Source organism: Dipodomys merriami, unplaced genomic scaffold (assembly GCF_024711535.1).
Source record: "Dipodomys merriami isolate MVZ:Mamm:240054 unplaced genomic scaffold, mDipMer1.0.p SCAF_28, whole genome shotgun sequence".
NCBI classification, from domain to species: domain Eukaryota; kingdom Metazoa; phylum Chordata; class Mammalia; order Rodentia; family Heteromyidae; genus Dipodomys; species Dipodomys merriami.
In genome coordinates, this window is record NW_027204270.1 from 15,607,185 (window position 1) to 15,622,663 (window position 15,479).

Consider the following 15,479-nt stretch of genomic DNA (forward strand, 5'->3'; position numbering starts at 1 on the left):
AGACAATGTCCACATTAGCCCCAATGGCTCCATCATCACCATCGTGGGTACCCGGCCCAGCAACCACGGGGCCTACCGCTGTGTGGCCTCCAATGCCTACGGTGTGGCGCAAAGCGTCGTGAACCTCAGCGTGCACGGTAAGGGGCTGTCAGCCCCAGATCCCTGCTTTCCTGGTTCCATCCCCACTTCTTAGAACCTTCAGGTTTACATTCTACCCCACTTTGGGCAGAGGACGAGGAGCCATCTGCTCACCCTGCCATTGCTTTGTGATGGATGTGGGTCAGAGGGTCAGTGGTGGTTGTTTCTCCAAGCAGGACCCCCTACACTGTCCGTGCTCCCCGAGGGCCCTGTGCGGGTGAAGGTTGGGAAGGACATCACCCTGGAGTGCGTCAGTGCTGGGGAGCCCCGTGCTTCTGCTCGCTGGACCCGGGTTGGCACACCAGCCAAGATGGAGCCACGGATGTTTGGGCTGCTAGACAGCCATGTCGTTTTGAAGGTGAGTTCAGAATTGTTCTAGTTTGGGGTCTGAGGCCCTGTCCAGGACCTGCATTGAGTAGGTACCTGGAGGAATGGGTAATGGACAGCAAGTAGGTAATTAGTGGATGGAGGGAGAAAGTGAGTGAATGAGTAGATTGGAAGATAGGAGAGAAGAAGGAATGTGGAAGAAAGTAAGGAGGGAGTGGAGAGGGAAAGTGGCATGCACCCATAATCCCAGCACCCAGGAGGCTGAGATAAGAGCATGGTGAGTTTGAGACCAGCCTGGGCTGCATAGAAAAATCCTATCTCAGCCGAGCACCAGTGACTCAAGCCTGTAATCCTAGCTACTCAGGAGGATGAGATCTGAGGATCGTGTTTCAAACCAGCCTGGGCAGGAATGTCCATGAGACTCTTAAAATAAACTACTCAGAAAAAGCCTGAATGATGCTGTGGCTCAAGTGGTAGAGAGGCTTAGGGACAGAGCCCAGGCACTGGGGAAAGGGGAAAAGCAAGAAGAGGGGGGAAGTGAAGAGAAAGAAAGGAAGGAGAGAAGGTGAGAGGGAGGGAGAAAGGAGAAGAGTAGATGGGTAAGTAAGTAGAGGAATGACCAAGAGGCTGGATGAGTAAAAGGATGTCATGAGGATGAGCCCTCAGGCAGCCAGGTGAAGGAGCCAGAATCCATGGAAAGGGGCCAAGGTCAAAGTCCCTGCCACACCCCACTTCCAGCTGCCCTGATTTCTTCTAGATTTCATCAGCTAAGCCATCAGATGCAGGCACCTATGTGTGCCTAGCCCAGAATGCCCTGGGAACAGCACAGAAGCAGGTGGAGGTGATCGTGGACACGGGCACCATGGCCCCAGGGGCCCCTCAGGTCCAGGTTGAAGAAGCCGAGCTGACCTTGGAGGCTGGACGCACGGCTACCCTGCGCTGCTCAGCCACAGGTATGGCCAAGGGTGGGCCTACAGGGCTGGTGGAGCAGGGGTACCCAAAGGTCCCGAATTATAGACATGTCAGAGGTCTGGGGATGACACAATGTCTGGGCAGCACCTACCCCACAGAGGGACAGGAGGCTGCCTGCCACCCTACACTCAACTAGTGCCCAGGGTAGCCCAGCAAGCAATGCCACGTTTCACTCCACAGGCAACCCCACCCCCACCATCCACTGGTCCAAGCTGCGCTCCCCGTTGCCCTGGCAGCACCGTCTGGAAGGCAACACACTGGTCATCCCCCGAGTAGCCCAGCAGGACTCGGGCCAGTACATCTGTAATGCCAGCAGCCCTGCGGGCCATGCCGAGGCCACTGTCATCCTGCACGTGGAGAGTACGACCCAGTCCTCTGCCCTTGTGCTTCCCGCTCTGCTACATTGAGATCTGTGACACCCCCCCCCCACACATCACCAGGACCCCCATCCACAGGACCTCTGCACCTGCACTCGCTGCCACTTACCCATATCCCCTCCTGTGTCCTCTGAACTCAGTCCCCAAGCCTCTGGGCTTCCCTGGTTGTCAGGTCACCGCTCTCCTCCTGACCCATGTCCCCCCACAGGCCCACCGTATGCCACCATCGTCCCAGAGCATGCCTCGGTGCAGGCAAGGGAGCCGGTGCAGCTTCAGTGCCTGGCACATGGCACGCCCCCACTCACTTTCCAGTGGAGCCGCGTGGGCAACGGCCTCCCTGGGGGCGCCACCGCCAGGAATGAGCTGCTGCACTTGGAGCCCACAGGCCCAGAGGACTCTGGCACCTACCGCTGTCAGGTCACCAACAAGGTGGGCTCAGCTGAGGCCTTTGCTCAAGTGCTTGTCCAAGGTAAGCAGCTGGGGCTGAGCGTGGGCAGAAGGGAGTCAGCATTCCTCCAGGCATCTCCATGACTCCACCCTGGTCACTTGGGGACTCCCACTTGGTCCTCTGTTACCTACCTACCCACATTGCCCCAAGGCCCCAGACGGCCTGCCCCCTCCAGAAAGACCCTCTGCTGCCACCCTCGGCCCCTCTAGCTCCCTCCCACCTTGTCCTTGGACGCTGCTCAGAGAGATCACCAGAAGAATGCCTCTTGAATGTTTCTTGGCAGGTGCCAGGGACATGGCACACATGCCCATGGAAAGGCCTTGAAAGCCGGGCATGATGGTGAATAACTGTAATTCCAGTTACTTGGGAGGTTGAGGCAGGAAGATCACTTGAGTTCAAGAATTCAAGATCATCCTGAGCACCATAGCGAGATCTGCCTTACAAACAAAAAGCATACAGAATGTCAGCTATGTCTCCACAGGCCCTTCCGGCTCTCTGCCTGACACTTCTGGGAAGGCAGGCTCTCCACCCACAGTTCAGGTCACTCCTCAGCTGGAGACCAAGAGCATCGGGGCCAACGTTGAGTTCCACTGTGCTGTGCCCAGTGATCGGGATACCCAGCTCCGTTGGTTCAAGGAGGGAGGCCAGCTGCCCCCTGGCCACAGTGTGCAGGATGGGGTGCTCCGGTAAGTAGTGGTGAGCCAAGGCTCACCAAGGGCTGGGTTACATGACCCGTCTATGGAGCCCAGCCTGAGTCAGTGTTCTTGGCTGTGTAATGGGTTGCATAAGACTGCAGTGTGATTATCTAAAACACTTGGCCCCAGTAAACTGTGGCCCTTGTTCCTATTATTAGAGAAAAGGGAATAGCTGTGGGACCAGACATTTACAAGTGACTCCAGAACTCAGCTGGTAACTGTAACTTGGCCAGGGTGACAGTGACCCCTTAGAACAGGAAGAAGTTTTTGTTTAAAAAAAAAAAAGTGTGGAGCTGGCCATGTGCAGCGTGGTGGGTTTTAACTCCCACACACCGCAAAGCCTTCACAGCTGCTACCTGGTATCCTCCTTCTTCCTTTACAGAATCCAGAACTTAGACCAGAGCTGCCAAGGGACGTATGTTTGCCAGGCCCATGGACCTTGGGGACAGGCCCAGGCCAGTGCCCGGCTGGTTGTCCAAGGTAAGAGGTAGCTTCTGGCCTCTGCTAGGAGCAGAAGGGGTACCCTATTCCAGGACCCTCCTCCCCATGATCAAGGTTGATGATTATTCTGTTTTACCTGCTGTGCCTGGTGAGTCAGGGGCTGGATAAGTATTGTGAAGGAGGAAGGAGAGCACTGATGCCCACACCTGTAACCTTAGCTACTCAGGAGGTTGAGATCTAAGGATTGTGGTTCAAAACCAGCCTGGGCATAGAAATCTAGGAAACTCTGATCTCCAATAAACCAGCAAAAAGCCAGACGGAGAGCTATAGCTCAAGTGGTAGAGCACTAACCTTGATCAAAATAATCAAGTGCAAGTACCAGGCCCTGAGTTCAAATCCTAGTACTGATACACACACACACACACACACACACACACACACACACACACACACACACACACACACACACACACACACACACCACACCACAACACAACACAGCACATACACACACACACCACAAGAGTGAATTCTTGAACAAGTACGTGAATAAGGATAGTTGGGCAAGTACATGAATAAGCAGAAGAGCACACGAGTAGGCTTGTGAGTGGATACATGGGAAAGCCAGTGAGGAGGTGGGCAGGTGCTCAGGGTCCCTTCCCTGCAGGCTGAAGCCTCCCAGCCAGCCTAACCCTGCATCTCCACTGTGCCCCTCACTCCAGCCTTGCCTTCGGTGCTCATCAACACCCGCACCTCCGTGCAGAGTGTGGTGGTTGGCCACTCTATTGAGTTTGAGTGCTTGGCACTGGGGGACCCCAAGCCTCAGGTGACATGGAGCAAAGTTGGGGGGCGGCTGCGGCCTGGCATCATACAGAGTGGAAGCATCATCAGGATTGCCCACGTGGAGCTGAGCGACGCGGGACAGTACCGCTGCACGGCCACCAATTCTGCCGGCACCACCCAGTCCCACGTGCTGCTGCTGGTACAAGGTGAGGCCCGTGGGGACCATGGTCCCCAGAGACAAGGAATGGGCAGGGACTTCCTGTGCCACCATTACCCTTTGCCTGCCTCGCTCTTCCTTTCTGCTGTCTTGGGATACTCTCTTGTCCGTATTGGCAGCAGAGGTTAGAGGATGGGTTTTATTGAGCTTCTTGTGTGTTTTGGATATTAAGCCTCTGTCAGATGTATTGCTGGTAAAGAGCTTCTCCCAGTCTGCTTACTGTATTTCTAGTTTAGTAACTATGTCCTTCGCTGTGCAGAAACTTTTTAGTTTGATGTGATCACATTTGTCAAGTCTCTGTCCTATCTGCTGTGCCCTTGGGACTCTTTCCAAAAACTTCCTGCCTATGCCTGTAAGTCTAGTGTTGTTCATACTCCCGCTTGCAATAATTGCAGTTTCAAATCTGACGTTGATGTCTTTGATCCACTTTGAGTTGATATTGGTGCATGGTGGCAAATAGGGATCCAGTTTTCCCAACACCAATTATTGAAGAGGCTGTCTTTTTTCCATCATGTATTTTGTGCTCTCTTGTCAAATATCAGATAATTGTAGATATATGGCTTTGTTTCTGGGTCTTCTAGTCTGTTCCATTGATCTTCAAGACTATTCTTGTCCCAGTACCATGCTGTTTTTTGTTATTATAGCTCTGTAGTATAGTTTAGGTCTGGGATTGTGATACCATCAGTGGTGGGGTTCTTTTGTTGTTGTTTTTTGGTGTTTTTTGTTGTTGTTGTTGTTTTTGCCTAAAATTGCTTTGGCTATTTGAGATCTTTTGCTGTTACGAGTTTTGGATTGTTTTCTCTAGCTCAGTGATGAATATCATTGGGATTTTTATGGGGATTGCATTCAAGTTGTAGATTGTTTTTGGCAATATGGTCATTTTTACAATATTAATTCTACCTATCCATGAACTTGGGATAGCTTTCCATTTCCTGCGATCCTTAGCTCTCAGCCTCCTGAGTAGCTAGGATTGCAGGCGTGAGCCATGGGCGCCTGGCTGATGTGCTTTTTTTTTTTTTCCTTTTCTTTTTCCTAGTCCTGGTGCTTGAGCTCAGGGCCTGGGCACTGTCTCTGAGCTTCTTTTGCTCAAGATGAGCACTCTTCCACTTTAGCCACAGTGCTACTTCCACCTTTCCTGTCTATGTGGTACTGAGGAATCGAACCCAGGGCTTGATGCATGCTAGGCAAGCACTCTACCACTAAGCTGCCACATTCCCAGCCCCTGTGCTCTCTCTCTCTCTCTCTCTCTCTCTCTCTCTCTCTCTCTCTCTCTCTCTCTCTCTCTCTCTCTCTCTCTTTTAATCAGTGAACACTTCCATTTTCTCTTCTTTGATCTTAGTATTCCCCTGTGCTCTCTTGAAGCGGAGTTCTGTGCTAAAGGCCTTGTACCTCTGTTTGATCAGAGGGAGCTCCGGTTATTCCGTCCTACTCTACCATCTTGATTCACTTTCAATCTCCATATCTTCTGTGCCTCAGTGCTGCATTCTCAGATCCCCAATGGGCTGCACAAAATTCTGCCCCAGCATTGTGAAAGTTGAGTGGACCTATATACCCAACTCTCTCCAGTCTCGTCATGCGGCCAGGGATAAGCAGCCTCAGTCCCCTCATCTGTGGGATGAGACCCAGTGCCTCTCTCAGGGGGGAGTTGAGGGTTAGATGAGCTGTAGCCATACTGGACACACAGACAGTGTCTGTCCTGGTACTGATGGCCCATGTCTCATCCTCTCTCAGCCTTACCCCAGATCTCAACACCCCCGGAGGTCCGTGTGCCCGCTGGCTCTGCAGCTGTCTTCCCTTGCATGGCCTCAGGTTACCCAACTCCCGACATCACCTGGAGCAAGGTAAATGCTGGGTTTGGGCCAACAGGCCTGCCTCTCAGCTGAAGCCAGGCTTGAGTCATGTCAGCTCCCCAGGACCTGGCACAGAGTAACTGTCAGCATGTGCAGCGTGGGGCTGAGGCAGAGGTAGGAGGCATGGGCTGAGGCTGGGCACTCAGTGCTGATGTTTACAGCTGGATGGTGACCTGCCACCGGACAGCCGCCTGGAGAATAACATGCTGATGCTGCCTGCCGTCCGGCCCCAGGATGCAGGCACTTATGTGTGTACTGCCACCAACCGGCAGGGCAAGGTCAAAGCCTTCGCCTACCTGCAGGTGCCAGGTACGAGGACATGGGACATGATTCCACCCCCCCCCCACGCCTCCCGCCATTGTCAGTAAGCTGATCCCCTCCCCAGTGCTGTCCTCTCTAACGGTGCCATCTGCCCCCAGAGCGGGTGGTGCCCTACTTCACCCAGACTCCCCACTCCTTCCTGCCACTGCCCACCATCAAGGACGCATACAAGAAGTTTGAGATCAAGATTATCTTCCGGCCCGACTCAGCTGACGGTGAGTGGGAGCAGCGTAGGTCTGCGGGCTGGCTTGCAGCTCTGCAGCCCTGCATTCCCACAGACACCAGGCAGCACCCAGCCTCCCATGCCAGGCCTTGCCTCCTGCCTTCTTGCTTCCTTTCCCGCTCTCTGTGCCTTCCTCTTTCCTGCCATCTCTTACCCTGTCCTTTCTCTCTCTCATCTCCGGTGGGCCTCTGACTCTCACTGCCCAGGCCTCCTGCTCTACTCAGGTGAGTCTCTGCCTCCCTCGCCTCCTACAGGCATACCACAGTGGGTGCATGAAGCAGTTCAGGTGCACACCCAGGGCTCTCAACAAGGCCTCTACTTAGAGGTCCATGTGTGCGAGCGTGTGTGTGTGTGTGTGTGTGTGTGTGTGTGTGTGTGTGTGTGTGTGTGTGTGTGTGTGTGTGTGTGTGTGTGTGTGTGTGTGTGTACGCGCGCATGCACATGTGCATGTACCATAGACAAGAACTAGTATCAGCGTGGAGAGGTTGGAGCTTGGGTCATCTAGGCTGGGGTGACAGGGAAGCCCTCACACAGCTGTGCCTCCCAGGGATGCTGCTGTACAATGGACAGAAGCGGACCCCAGGGAGACCCACCAACCTGGCCAACAGGCAGCCTGACTTCATCTCCTTTGGTCTCGTGGGTGGACGGCCTGAGTTCCGGTGAGATTCTCGTTCTTCTGCAAGAAGGACAGGGTGGGGCCTGGACACAGGACTTCAGTTGGTCCTACACTGCTGAAGGAAGGAGATGTGGCTTTGGGGACCACTGAATCTGCTGGAGTAAGCACAGTGTGTCATTGGGTGGCAGGACTACCAGGCATAGCGGCTTACGCATATAATCTCAGTTACTCAGGAGAATTGTCATTTGATGCCAGCTTCAATGAAAAGTTCACAGGACCCTATCTTAACCAATAATCTATGGGTGGTAGTGCATACATGTCATGATGCAGGAGGCATAAATAGAAAGATCATGATCCAGGCCATGAAAAATACCTAGTAAGAAAAAAGGGCTGAAGGTGTGGCTCAAATGGTGGAGCACCTTCCTGGCAAGTATGAGGCCCTAAGTTAGAAACTCAGTACTGCCAAAAATATAAAGACTTGAGGCTGGGCACTGGTGGCTCATGCCTGTAATCCTAGCTACTCAAGATGATGAGATCTGAGGATGGAGGTTCCAAGCCAGCCCACACAGAAAAGTCTGTGAGACTCTTTCCTCTAATTAACCACCAGAAAACCAAAGTGGCACTGTGGCTCAAAGTGATAGAGCACTAGCCTTGAATGAAAAAGCTCAGGGACAGCACCTAGGCCCCGAGTTCAAGCCCTATGACCAACAAATAAATAAATAGACGAGACTGCTGCAGATCAGGATTCATTCATTCATTCAGCAGTTCCAGGCACTGACACAGATATAAACAGAACAGAGTTCTGCTTATGATATAAAGCATAACAGATGTTTATATGTTTATACCATAAACAGAACAGAGTCCCACAAAGACACTTGTCTAGCTGAGGGACATAAGCCATAAAGGAAAGTGAAGTTATCTCAGAGAGGGTGACTGAGGTACAATTTGGCCTGGGCCTTGGCTGCAGGGCCCATGAATCTCTGGGGACAGAGGTGGGGATAGAGGACCTGGGGTAGAGGCCACGTGGGTTGGGGTGGGTGGTGAGGAGGGGCAAGCAGGGGCAGAACGGGAGCAGAGCAGCCGCAGAGCCTGGACAACAGGAGACGATGGCCTCACCTCCGGAGCTCCATCCCCAGCCCTTCTTACAAACCCCTCATCTCCACTCTCCTGCCCCACCCCATTGCATCCCACGGAACAGGTTTGATGCGGGCTCTGGTATGGCCACCATCCGCCACCCCACGCCCCTGGCCCTGGGCCAGTTCCACACCGTGACCCTGCTGCGCAGCCTCACCCAGGGCTCACTGATTGTGGGCAGCCTGGCCCCTGTCAATGGGACCTCCCAGGTGAGAGCGGACCCCATCGCCTATTCCCAGTCTACCCCTGCCTGGGCTGTGTGCTGTTCCTGACATTCCCCATTCCCCCAGGGCAAGTTTCAGGGCCTAGACCTGAACGAAGAGCTATACCTGGGTGGCTACCCTGACTACAGTGCCATTCCCAAGGCTGGGCTGAGCAGTGGCTTTGTGGGTAAGCCCTCATCTGCCCCCCAACCCCCCACCCCCGCCCAAGGCTTCACTGAGAGCTGGGGAGAGCACCGCAGGGCATGTGCTGGGACTGGCAGGCTCTGCTGTGGCTCACGCCCTCTGCCCACCCTCTAGGCTGTGTCCGGGAGCTGCGGATCCAGGGCGAGGAGACCGTCTTCCACGACCTCAATCTCACCGCACACGGCATCTCCCACTGCCCCACTTGCCAGGACCGACCCTGCCAGGTGGCCCCACGCCCACACACCACCGGCTGGCCCAGTGGGGATGGGGGGCTGCGTAGGGGGCATGGCCTGACTCCTGGGCTGCCTTGCAGAACGGAGGTCAGTGCTACGACTCGGAGAGCAGCAGCTACAAGTGCGTCTGCCCAGCTGGCTTCACTGGGAGCCGCTGTGAGCACTCAGAGGCCCTGCACTGCCACCCAGGTGCGTGCCCCACTCGTGCCATGGCTGCCACCCTTGATGCATCCCCTTCACATCCTTCCTCCCCACTGCTTAAGACCTCTCAGGGTTGTTGCATGGGCTCCCTCCACAGTCCAGTCCTCCCTAGGACCCTACAAATACTCTACTACCAAGGTACCATCCCCCACTGTCACCACAAGGTGGGTTGTGAGCGGGTGGGGTGGGGGTGGCACAACCATCCACCGTCCCGATGATGGAGCTGAAAGACCTGCATGCGATCCAGGCTTCCCTCCTCCCCGGGGCACGTGCTTGCCCTTTCATGCCCACTGTCCTCAGTCCAGCCTCTTCTGGACACATAGGCCCCACCTGGGCAGCCTCCACGCTGCAATGGATAATGGACGAGGCTTAGGCACCATGGCCCCCCAGTCCTGAGTCCCTTCAGCACCCTCCTCACTGGCCCTTCTATCCCTAGAGGCCTGTGGACCCGATGCCACCTGCGTGAACCGGCCTGACGGTCGAGGCTACACCTGCCGCTGCCACCTGGGCCGCTCCGGGGTGAGGTGTGAAGAGGGTGAGTGTGAGAACGCAGGCGCTCAGCGCTGGCTGGGCATTCTGCTGGTTACTCTGGAACATGACAGGCCCTGCAAATGGTCAGTGTGATCCCCCAAATCATCTGGCCACATGCCCACCCAGCCTGCATCCTCCAGAAAGGACCACTGTCCACTAGTCCCATCCACTGGCCCTGCCGGCCAGGACCAGGAGCCTCCGGGCACTGCAGATGCTGCCCAAGTGGTCCCGGAGCTCTGAGACAGGAAGGAGTGGGTGGGAGTCCCAGGAGAAGACCAAAAAGCTGGGTCCCCCAGGAGACCCCACTGGCCCTGGCTGAGCTGTGGCTGCCACAGGTGTGACGGTGACCACCCCATCCATGTCGGGCACTGGCTCCTACCTGGCACTGCCCGCCCTCACCAATACACACCATGAGCTGCGCCTGGACGTTGAATTCAAGCCATTAGCTCCAGACGGGATCCTGCTGTTCAGCGGGGGGAAGAGCGGGCCTGTGGAGGACTTCGTGTCCCTGGCCATGGCTGGCGGTCACCTGGAGTTCCGCTACGAGCTGGGATCAGGTAAGCATGGGAGTCCGATGCACATGGGCCCCTGGGTGCCAAGTTCCATGCCCTCCTTGGCTTTCCATGCCCCAAGGAGACTTGAAGGAATAAGCCCCCCTTCCCCACTGCTGTGTGTAACTAAGCCGACCCCTAATGATGTGAAATTCCTATTCTGCTCACGTCACCTTGGGGTGGGGTTGGGCCTGGCCTCCCCCCTCATCTCCCTGTACCCGGAGACCAGCTCTGCCCTATGTCCTCCCCAGGACTAGCTGTCCTGCGGAGCCCTGAACCACTGGCCCTGGGCCGATGGCACAGAGTATCCGCAGAGCGCCTGAACAAAGATGGCAAGCTGCAGGTGAACAGGGGGCGCCCTGTGCTGCGCTCATCGCCTGGCAAGAGCCAGGGCCTCAACCTGCACACCCTGCTCTACCTGGGCGGAGTAGAGCCCTCTGTGAAGCTGGCCCCGGCCGCCAACGTGAGCGCTCACTTCCACGGCTGTGTAGGCGAGGTGAGGAGCGGCCCCTGGGACCACGTGTCTCCCCACTCAGCCTCCACTTCCTCCTCTACCCAGGAGATAACAGCTGCATGCCCACAGCTCCTGCATGGAGGGCATCTCTGCCATTGGGTTCCTGCTGCCCTCCCCTGCGTGATGCTCTCTGCAGCATACGTACCTCTTTCCCCTGCCCCCACAAAATAGATACCAAACACACTTAAAGGAATACCTGTTTATCATAAACAAGTGAGAAATTATAAAAATATGAAAAAGACATCAGAGCCACCTATATTCATAACACCCACTGATGACTTTAGATTTTTTTTCTTTTTTTCAAAGCTGGCTTTGAACTGTGATCCTCCTGAGTAGCTATGATTATGAGTGTGAGCCACCAGTACTCTAACTCCTGTACCTCTTAGTCCTTCCGTGTCCCTGTGCCCACAGGTGTCTGTGAATGGCAAGCGGCTGGACCTCACCTACAGCTTCTTGGGCAGCCGAGGCGTTGGGCAGTGCTACGACAGCTCCCCTTGTGAGCGCCAGCCCTGCCGCAACGGTGCCACGTGCATGCCCGCGGGCGAGTACGAGTTCCAGTGCCTGTGTCAGGATGGCTTCAAAGGTGAGAGCCAGCCCAGAGCATGGGGAGCACCAGAGGACGGCAGCCCAGGGCTCAGGGGTCACAGATGATGAGCAGCCCCTGTAGCCCCTGCCCTTGGCCTCGGCCTGCAGGAGACCTCTGCGAGGATGAGGAGAACCCCTGCCAGCTCCGAGAGCCCTGTCTGCATGGTGGCACCTGCCAGGGCACCCGCTGCCTCTGTCTCCCCGGCTTCTCTGGCCCACGCTGCCAGCAAGGTACCTGGTCCTGGCCTTCTCCACCTCCCTCTTGGGGCCCGAGCTGGACACACTAGCTGACTGCGTGTGCTCGCTGACCAAACCCCCCTCTCTCCGTAGGCTCCGGACATGGTACAGGGGAGTCTGATTGGCACCTGGAAGGCAGTGGAGGCAATGGTATGTATTCCCTGTGGCCAACCAGGCAGCTTCATCTCTTTTACCTGTCTCAGTCTCCTGTCCCACTAACCCACCCCCTCAGCTCTGCCTCTAAGCAAAGTAGGCCAAGGTGATGGAGTCTGAAAGGTCCAATAAAGGGAAGCTGCCTAAATCAGCAAGACAGCCTTGGCAGCCCTTTGAACTCCTGACTTCAGTTTTCCTCTTCTGTACTCATGCATTCAGTCAACGAACATCTCTCCTATGTTCACTTTGCCCAAGAGCAGTAAATGTAAGATGAATAGGGCAGAACCCACATCTTCGGGATTTCACCTCTGCTTCAAAGTGAAAACAAGGGGCTGAGTGTGGCTCAAGTGGTAGAACACTGGGCCTAGCAAGCATGAGGCCCTGGGCTCAACCTCTAAACCATAGTAAAGCATAGTAAATACTAAGTAAATTATACTTATATATATAAATTATATATATATATCATATATTTGCTATATATGTATACATACATATAGCAAAAATAATAAAAGTGAATGTTTGTTGAACATTGACAGCCACTGTGCATCGTTATAAACACATCTCTTACCACTGGTGTAAGATGGAGCAGTGGTATAGTCGTTAAGAGCATGGACTCCGGAACTGGCCTGCCTGGGTTCAGATCCTAACCCTGCCATTTACTAGCTATGTGGCCTGGATGAGTCATCTAGCCTCTCTGTGCCTCAGTTTTCTCCTGTATTAAATGTTACTTAACAGTTGAGATAAAATGATTAGATCAATATAGGCAAGACTTCATTACCCTCTCATCTTTAAAAAAAAAAGTACCTCAGTGACATCTTTCCCTAAGGCTTTGGATAAAATTATGTGTGAAGAGTTAAATTATTTACTGTACTAAAGATTTAGAACAAGGTGGATGCAGAATGTTACCTTTTGTGAATGTCCTCATCAACTCCTGGGTCGTTACTAGGGTCTGGGTAAATGTAGCTGACTGTGAAATGGTCAGGCACAGAGTGGTCTTTTGGTAAGTGTCAGCAGTTATCTTAATCCTGTGGCAGAGAGCAGCACTGTGTCCCCTGCCCTTGTGCTGCCAGGCCTGCTCTGGCCAGTGCTGGCTGAGGGGCGGGGTGTGAGCGGTAGAGCTGGAACGGCCAGGGTACAATCCAGGCCTGGGATTTCTGGCTGTTCTCCATCCTGAGGGGCTTTGGGGGCTGTGGGACTTTCAGAGATAAAGTCTGATAGAACATGACAGACAGCCTATGATAGCAGTGTGTGCATCCTCTGGCGTACTTAAAGTAAGATTTTAGAGGAAGACTATAAAGTTTCGGGGGCGGGCATTATATTTAAACTTGGCACCAGTTGCTCACACCTATATTTTAATCTTGTTTGGAGACTGAGATTGGGAGGATCCTGATTTGAAACCAGCCCAGGTGGAAACGTTTCTATTGAGAAGGGTGTGGTAGCATTTGCCTATCATCCTAGCTATGTTTAGAAGCCTAAGATAGACACCTATCTTATGTGGGGCCAGGTGTGCACTGAGGCAGAAAGTGAGACTCTATGTCAAAAATAACCAGCCACAAACAGGGCTGGAGGTGTGGCTCAGTGCTAGAAGCACCTGCCTAGCAAGCAGGAAGCCTTAAGTTCAAACCCCAATACAACCCTCTAAAAAAGAGTTCTTTTTTTAAATTTGAAATACATATGTTTATTAGCACATTACATAGCAAGGCGTAGCAGTGATTGTAATAGTTACTGCAGTTTCTAGTCATGATCACAGACCATTTTTGGTCTGCATTGAGATAAGCAACTATCAGTGACTTAGTCCCAGCGCCTCAGCTGCCACACCTGGGATCCAAGGAGCCACCAGCTGTCAGTGCCAGGGAGTGAACAGAGCAGCAGCGTTTCCCCCAGTCCCGCAGGGGGGTGGAGATGGAGGGGCTAAGGGAACCGACTCAGGCCTGACAGCTGCAGCAGGTGAGCAGGTGGCTCAGCACCCCCACCCTCCCACAGATGCCCCTGGGCAGTACGGAGCCTATTTCCATGATGGCGGCTTCCTTGCCCTCCATGGTGGTGTCTTCTCCCGGAGGTGAGATGGGAGTGGATGGGAGGCCAGGGTGGAGGATGGGAGTAGAGATTTCCAACTCCTCACCCCTGCCTCCCCCACAGCCTGCCTGAAGCCCCCGAGACCATTGAGCTAGAAGTCCGGACCAGCAGTGCCAGTGGCCTCCTGCTCTGGCAGGGCGTGGTGAGTGGGCTTCTGGCCCAGGATCTCAGGGTTCCTGGGACAGGAGATGAGCCTCCTGATGGCCCAGGCAGTGGCGGGAGAGGAAGCTGAAAGCTGTAGCCCTTTGTGGGGGCTCAGCTGTCCTGGGTGGGGGCCCTAGAGATCCTGTCCTTCTTTGGCAGGAAGTGGCAGAGGCTGGTCACAGCAAGGACTTTATCAGCCTCGGGCTGAAGGATGGGCACCTGGTCTTCAGGTGGGTGCTGGCCCTTCTTCTCCCTTTCCTTGCTCCTTCCACTCCCAGCACCCTAGCTACCTACCACCTGCCTCCTCCCCTGCCTGTACCCTGGTCCTACCCAGCTCACACCCTCACGGGTCTGTGTTTCTGTAGCTATGAGCTGGGAAGTGGGGAAGCCCACCTTGTCTCCGAAGACCCCATCAATGACGGTGAATGGCATCGGGTGACAGCACTGAGGTAAGGGAGCCAGCCGGGCACTAGGGGAAAGAGCCTGAAAGAGTTAAGGAGCCCAACACTACCACCACCCCTGCCCCCACCATGGGCAAGGAAGAGACAGTGTGTTCAGAGAGAGAATGTGAGGCTGGTGTGGAAGGAGAGCTAGTCAGTGATTGTGCCACTGCACCCACTTACACTATGGCCACTGTGCCATAGTGGCCACACCTATGACTCCAGCACTCCAGGTGGAGGTGGAAGGATCCCTTCTTGTAGATTTACAGGCACATTCTAGTTACCACAAATGAGGGAAACCATGCAGCCTGTTTCTTTGTGTCCGGCTTACTTGGCTTAATACAGTTTTCTCCAGGTCTTTCCATTTCATTACAAATGATACAATATCATTCTTTCTGATGGATGTGCCGAATTCTGGTGTGTGTGTGTGTGTATATATATATGCCATTTTCTTGATCCATTCATCCACTGAGGGGCATCTGGGTTGATTCCATATCTTAGCTATGGTAAACCATTCTGCAACAAACATAGTTGTGCTGGTAGCTTTAGTGCAGCCTGGTTTGTGATCTATTGGATAAATGCTCAGGAATTTGAAGACTTAGGGGTAGGGAATTATGAGGCCAAATCTTTATCTAGTGAGAAAAGGCACACAGCAGAGGACATGTCTGGTCTGGAGTCCTAACCCCAAAGGAATGGAATTTTTTTGGGTGTTCTGGGAGTTTGGGGGAAGGGGTCTGACCCAGTTCTTCTGCAGAAAGGGCCGGAGAGGCTCCATCCAGGTGGATGGTGAAGAGCTGGTTAGCGGCCAGTCCCCAGGCCCTAATGTGGCGGTGAACACGAAGAACAACGTCTACATCGGTGAGTC

At 54.1% G+C, this 15,479-nt stretch overlaps 1 protein-coding gene across 11 annotated transcripts in view; it reads left to right on the forward strand.

The window, feature by feature from the left end:
- Hspg2 (heparan sulfate proteoglycan 2) overlaps window positions 1-15,479 on the forward strand; it is a 102,433-nt gene that overhangs the window by 85,792 nt on the left and 1,162 nt on the right. For 8 of the 11 annotated variants that reach the window (XM_070037686.1, XM_070037687.1, XM_070037689.1 and 5 more), the window contains 28 exons: window positions 3-137; window positions 315-496; window positions 1,223-1,418; window positions 1,618-1,797; window positions 2,023-2,283; window positions 2,744-2,948; window positions 3,340-3,437; window positions 4,121-4,387; window positions 6,130-6,239; window positions 6,410-6,557; window positions 6,668-6,784; window positions 6,999-7,016; window positions 7,340-7,451; window positions 8,607-8,751; window positions 8,833-8,932; window positions 9,064-9,173; window positions 9,263-9,371; window positions 9,820-9,918; window positions 10,250-10,471; window positions 10,717-10,961; window positions 11,391-11,562; window positions 11,673-11,795; window positions 11,895-11,951; window positions 13,938-14,013; window positions 14,094-14,172; window positions 14,334-14,404; window positions 14,540-14,623; window positions 15,369-15,472. In XM_070037686.1, the coding sequence (XP_069893787.1) occupies window positions 3-137; window positions 315-496; window positions 1,223-1,418; window positions 1,618-1,797; window positions 2,023-2,283; window positions 2,744-2,948; window positions 3,340-3,437; window positions 4,121-4,387; window positions 6,130-6,239; window positions 6,410-6,557; window positions 6,668-6,784; window positions 6,999-7,016; window positions 7,340-7,451; window positions 8,607-8,751; window positions 8,833-8,932; window positions 9,064-9,173; window positions 9,263-9,371; window positions 9,820-9,918; window positions 10,250-10,471; window positions 10,717-10,961; window positions 11,391-11,562; window positions 11,673-11,795; window positions 11,895-11,951; window positions 13,938-14,013; window positions 14,094-14,172; window positions 14,334-14,404; window positions 14,540-14,623; window positions 15,369-15,472 (3,825 nt within the window). The remainder of the gene's footprint in view (window positions 1-2; window positions 138-314; window positions 497-1,222; window positions 1,419-1,617; window positions 1,798-2,022; window positions 2,284-2,743; window positions 2,949-3,339; window positions 3,438-4,120; window positions 4,388-6,129; window positions 6,240-6,409; window positions 6,558-6,667; window positions 6,785-6,998; window positions 7,017-7,339; window positions 7,452-8,606; window positions 8,752-8,832; window positions 8,933-9,063; window positions 9,174-9,262; window positions 9,372-9,819; window positions 9,919-10,249; window positions 10,472-10,716; window positions 10,962-11,390; window positions 11,563-11,672; window positions 11,796-11,894; window positions 11,952-13,937; window positions 14,014-14,093; window positions 14,173-14,333; window positions 14,405-14,539; window positions 14,624-15,368; window positions 15,473-15,479) is intronic. The other 3 variants (XM_070037688.1, XM_070037696.1, XM_070037697.1) reach the window with 1 other exon arrangement.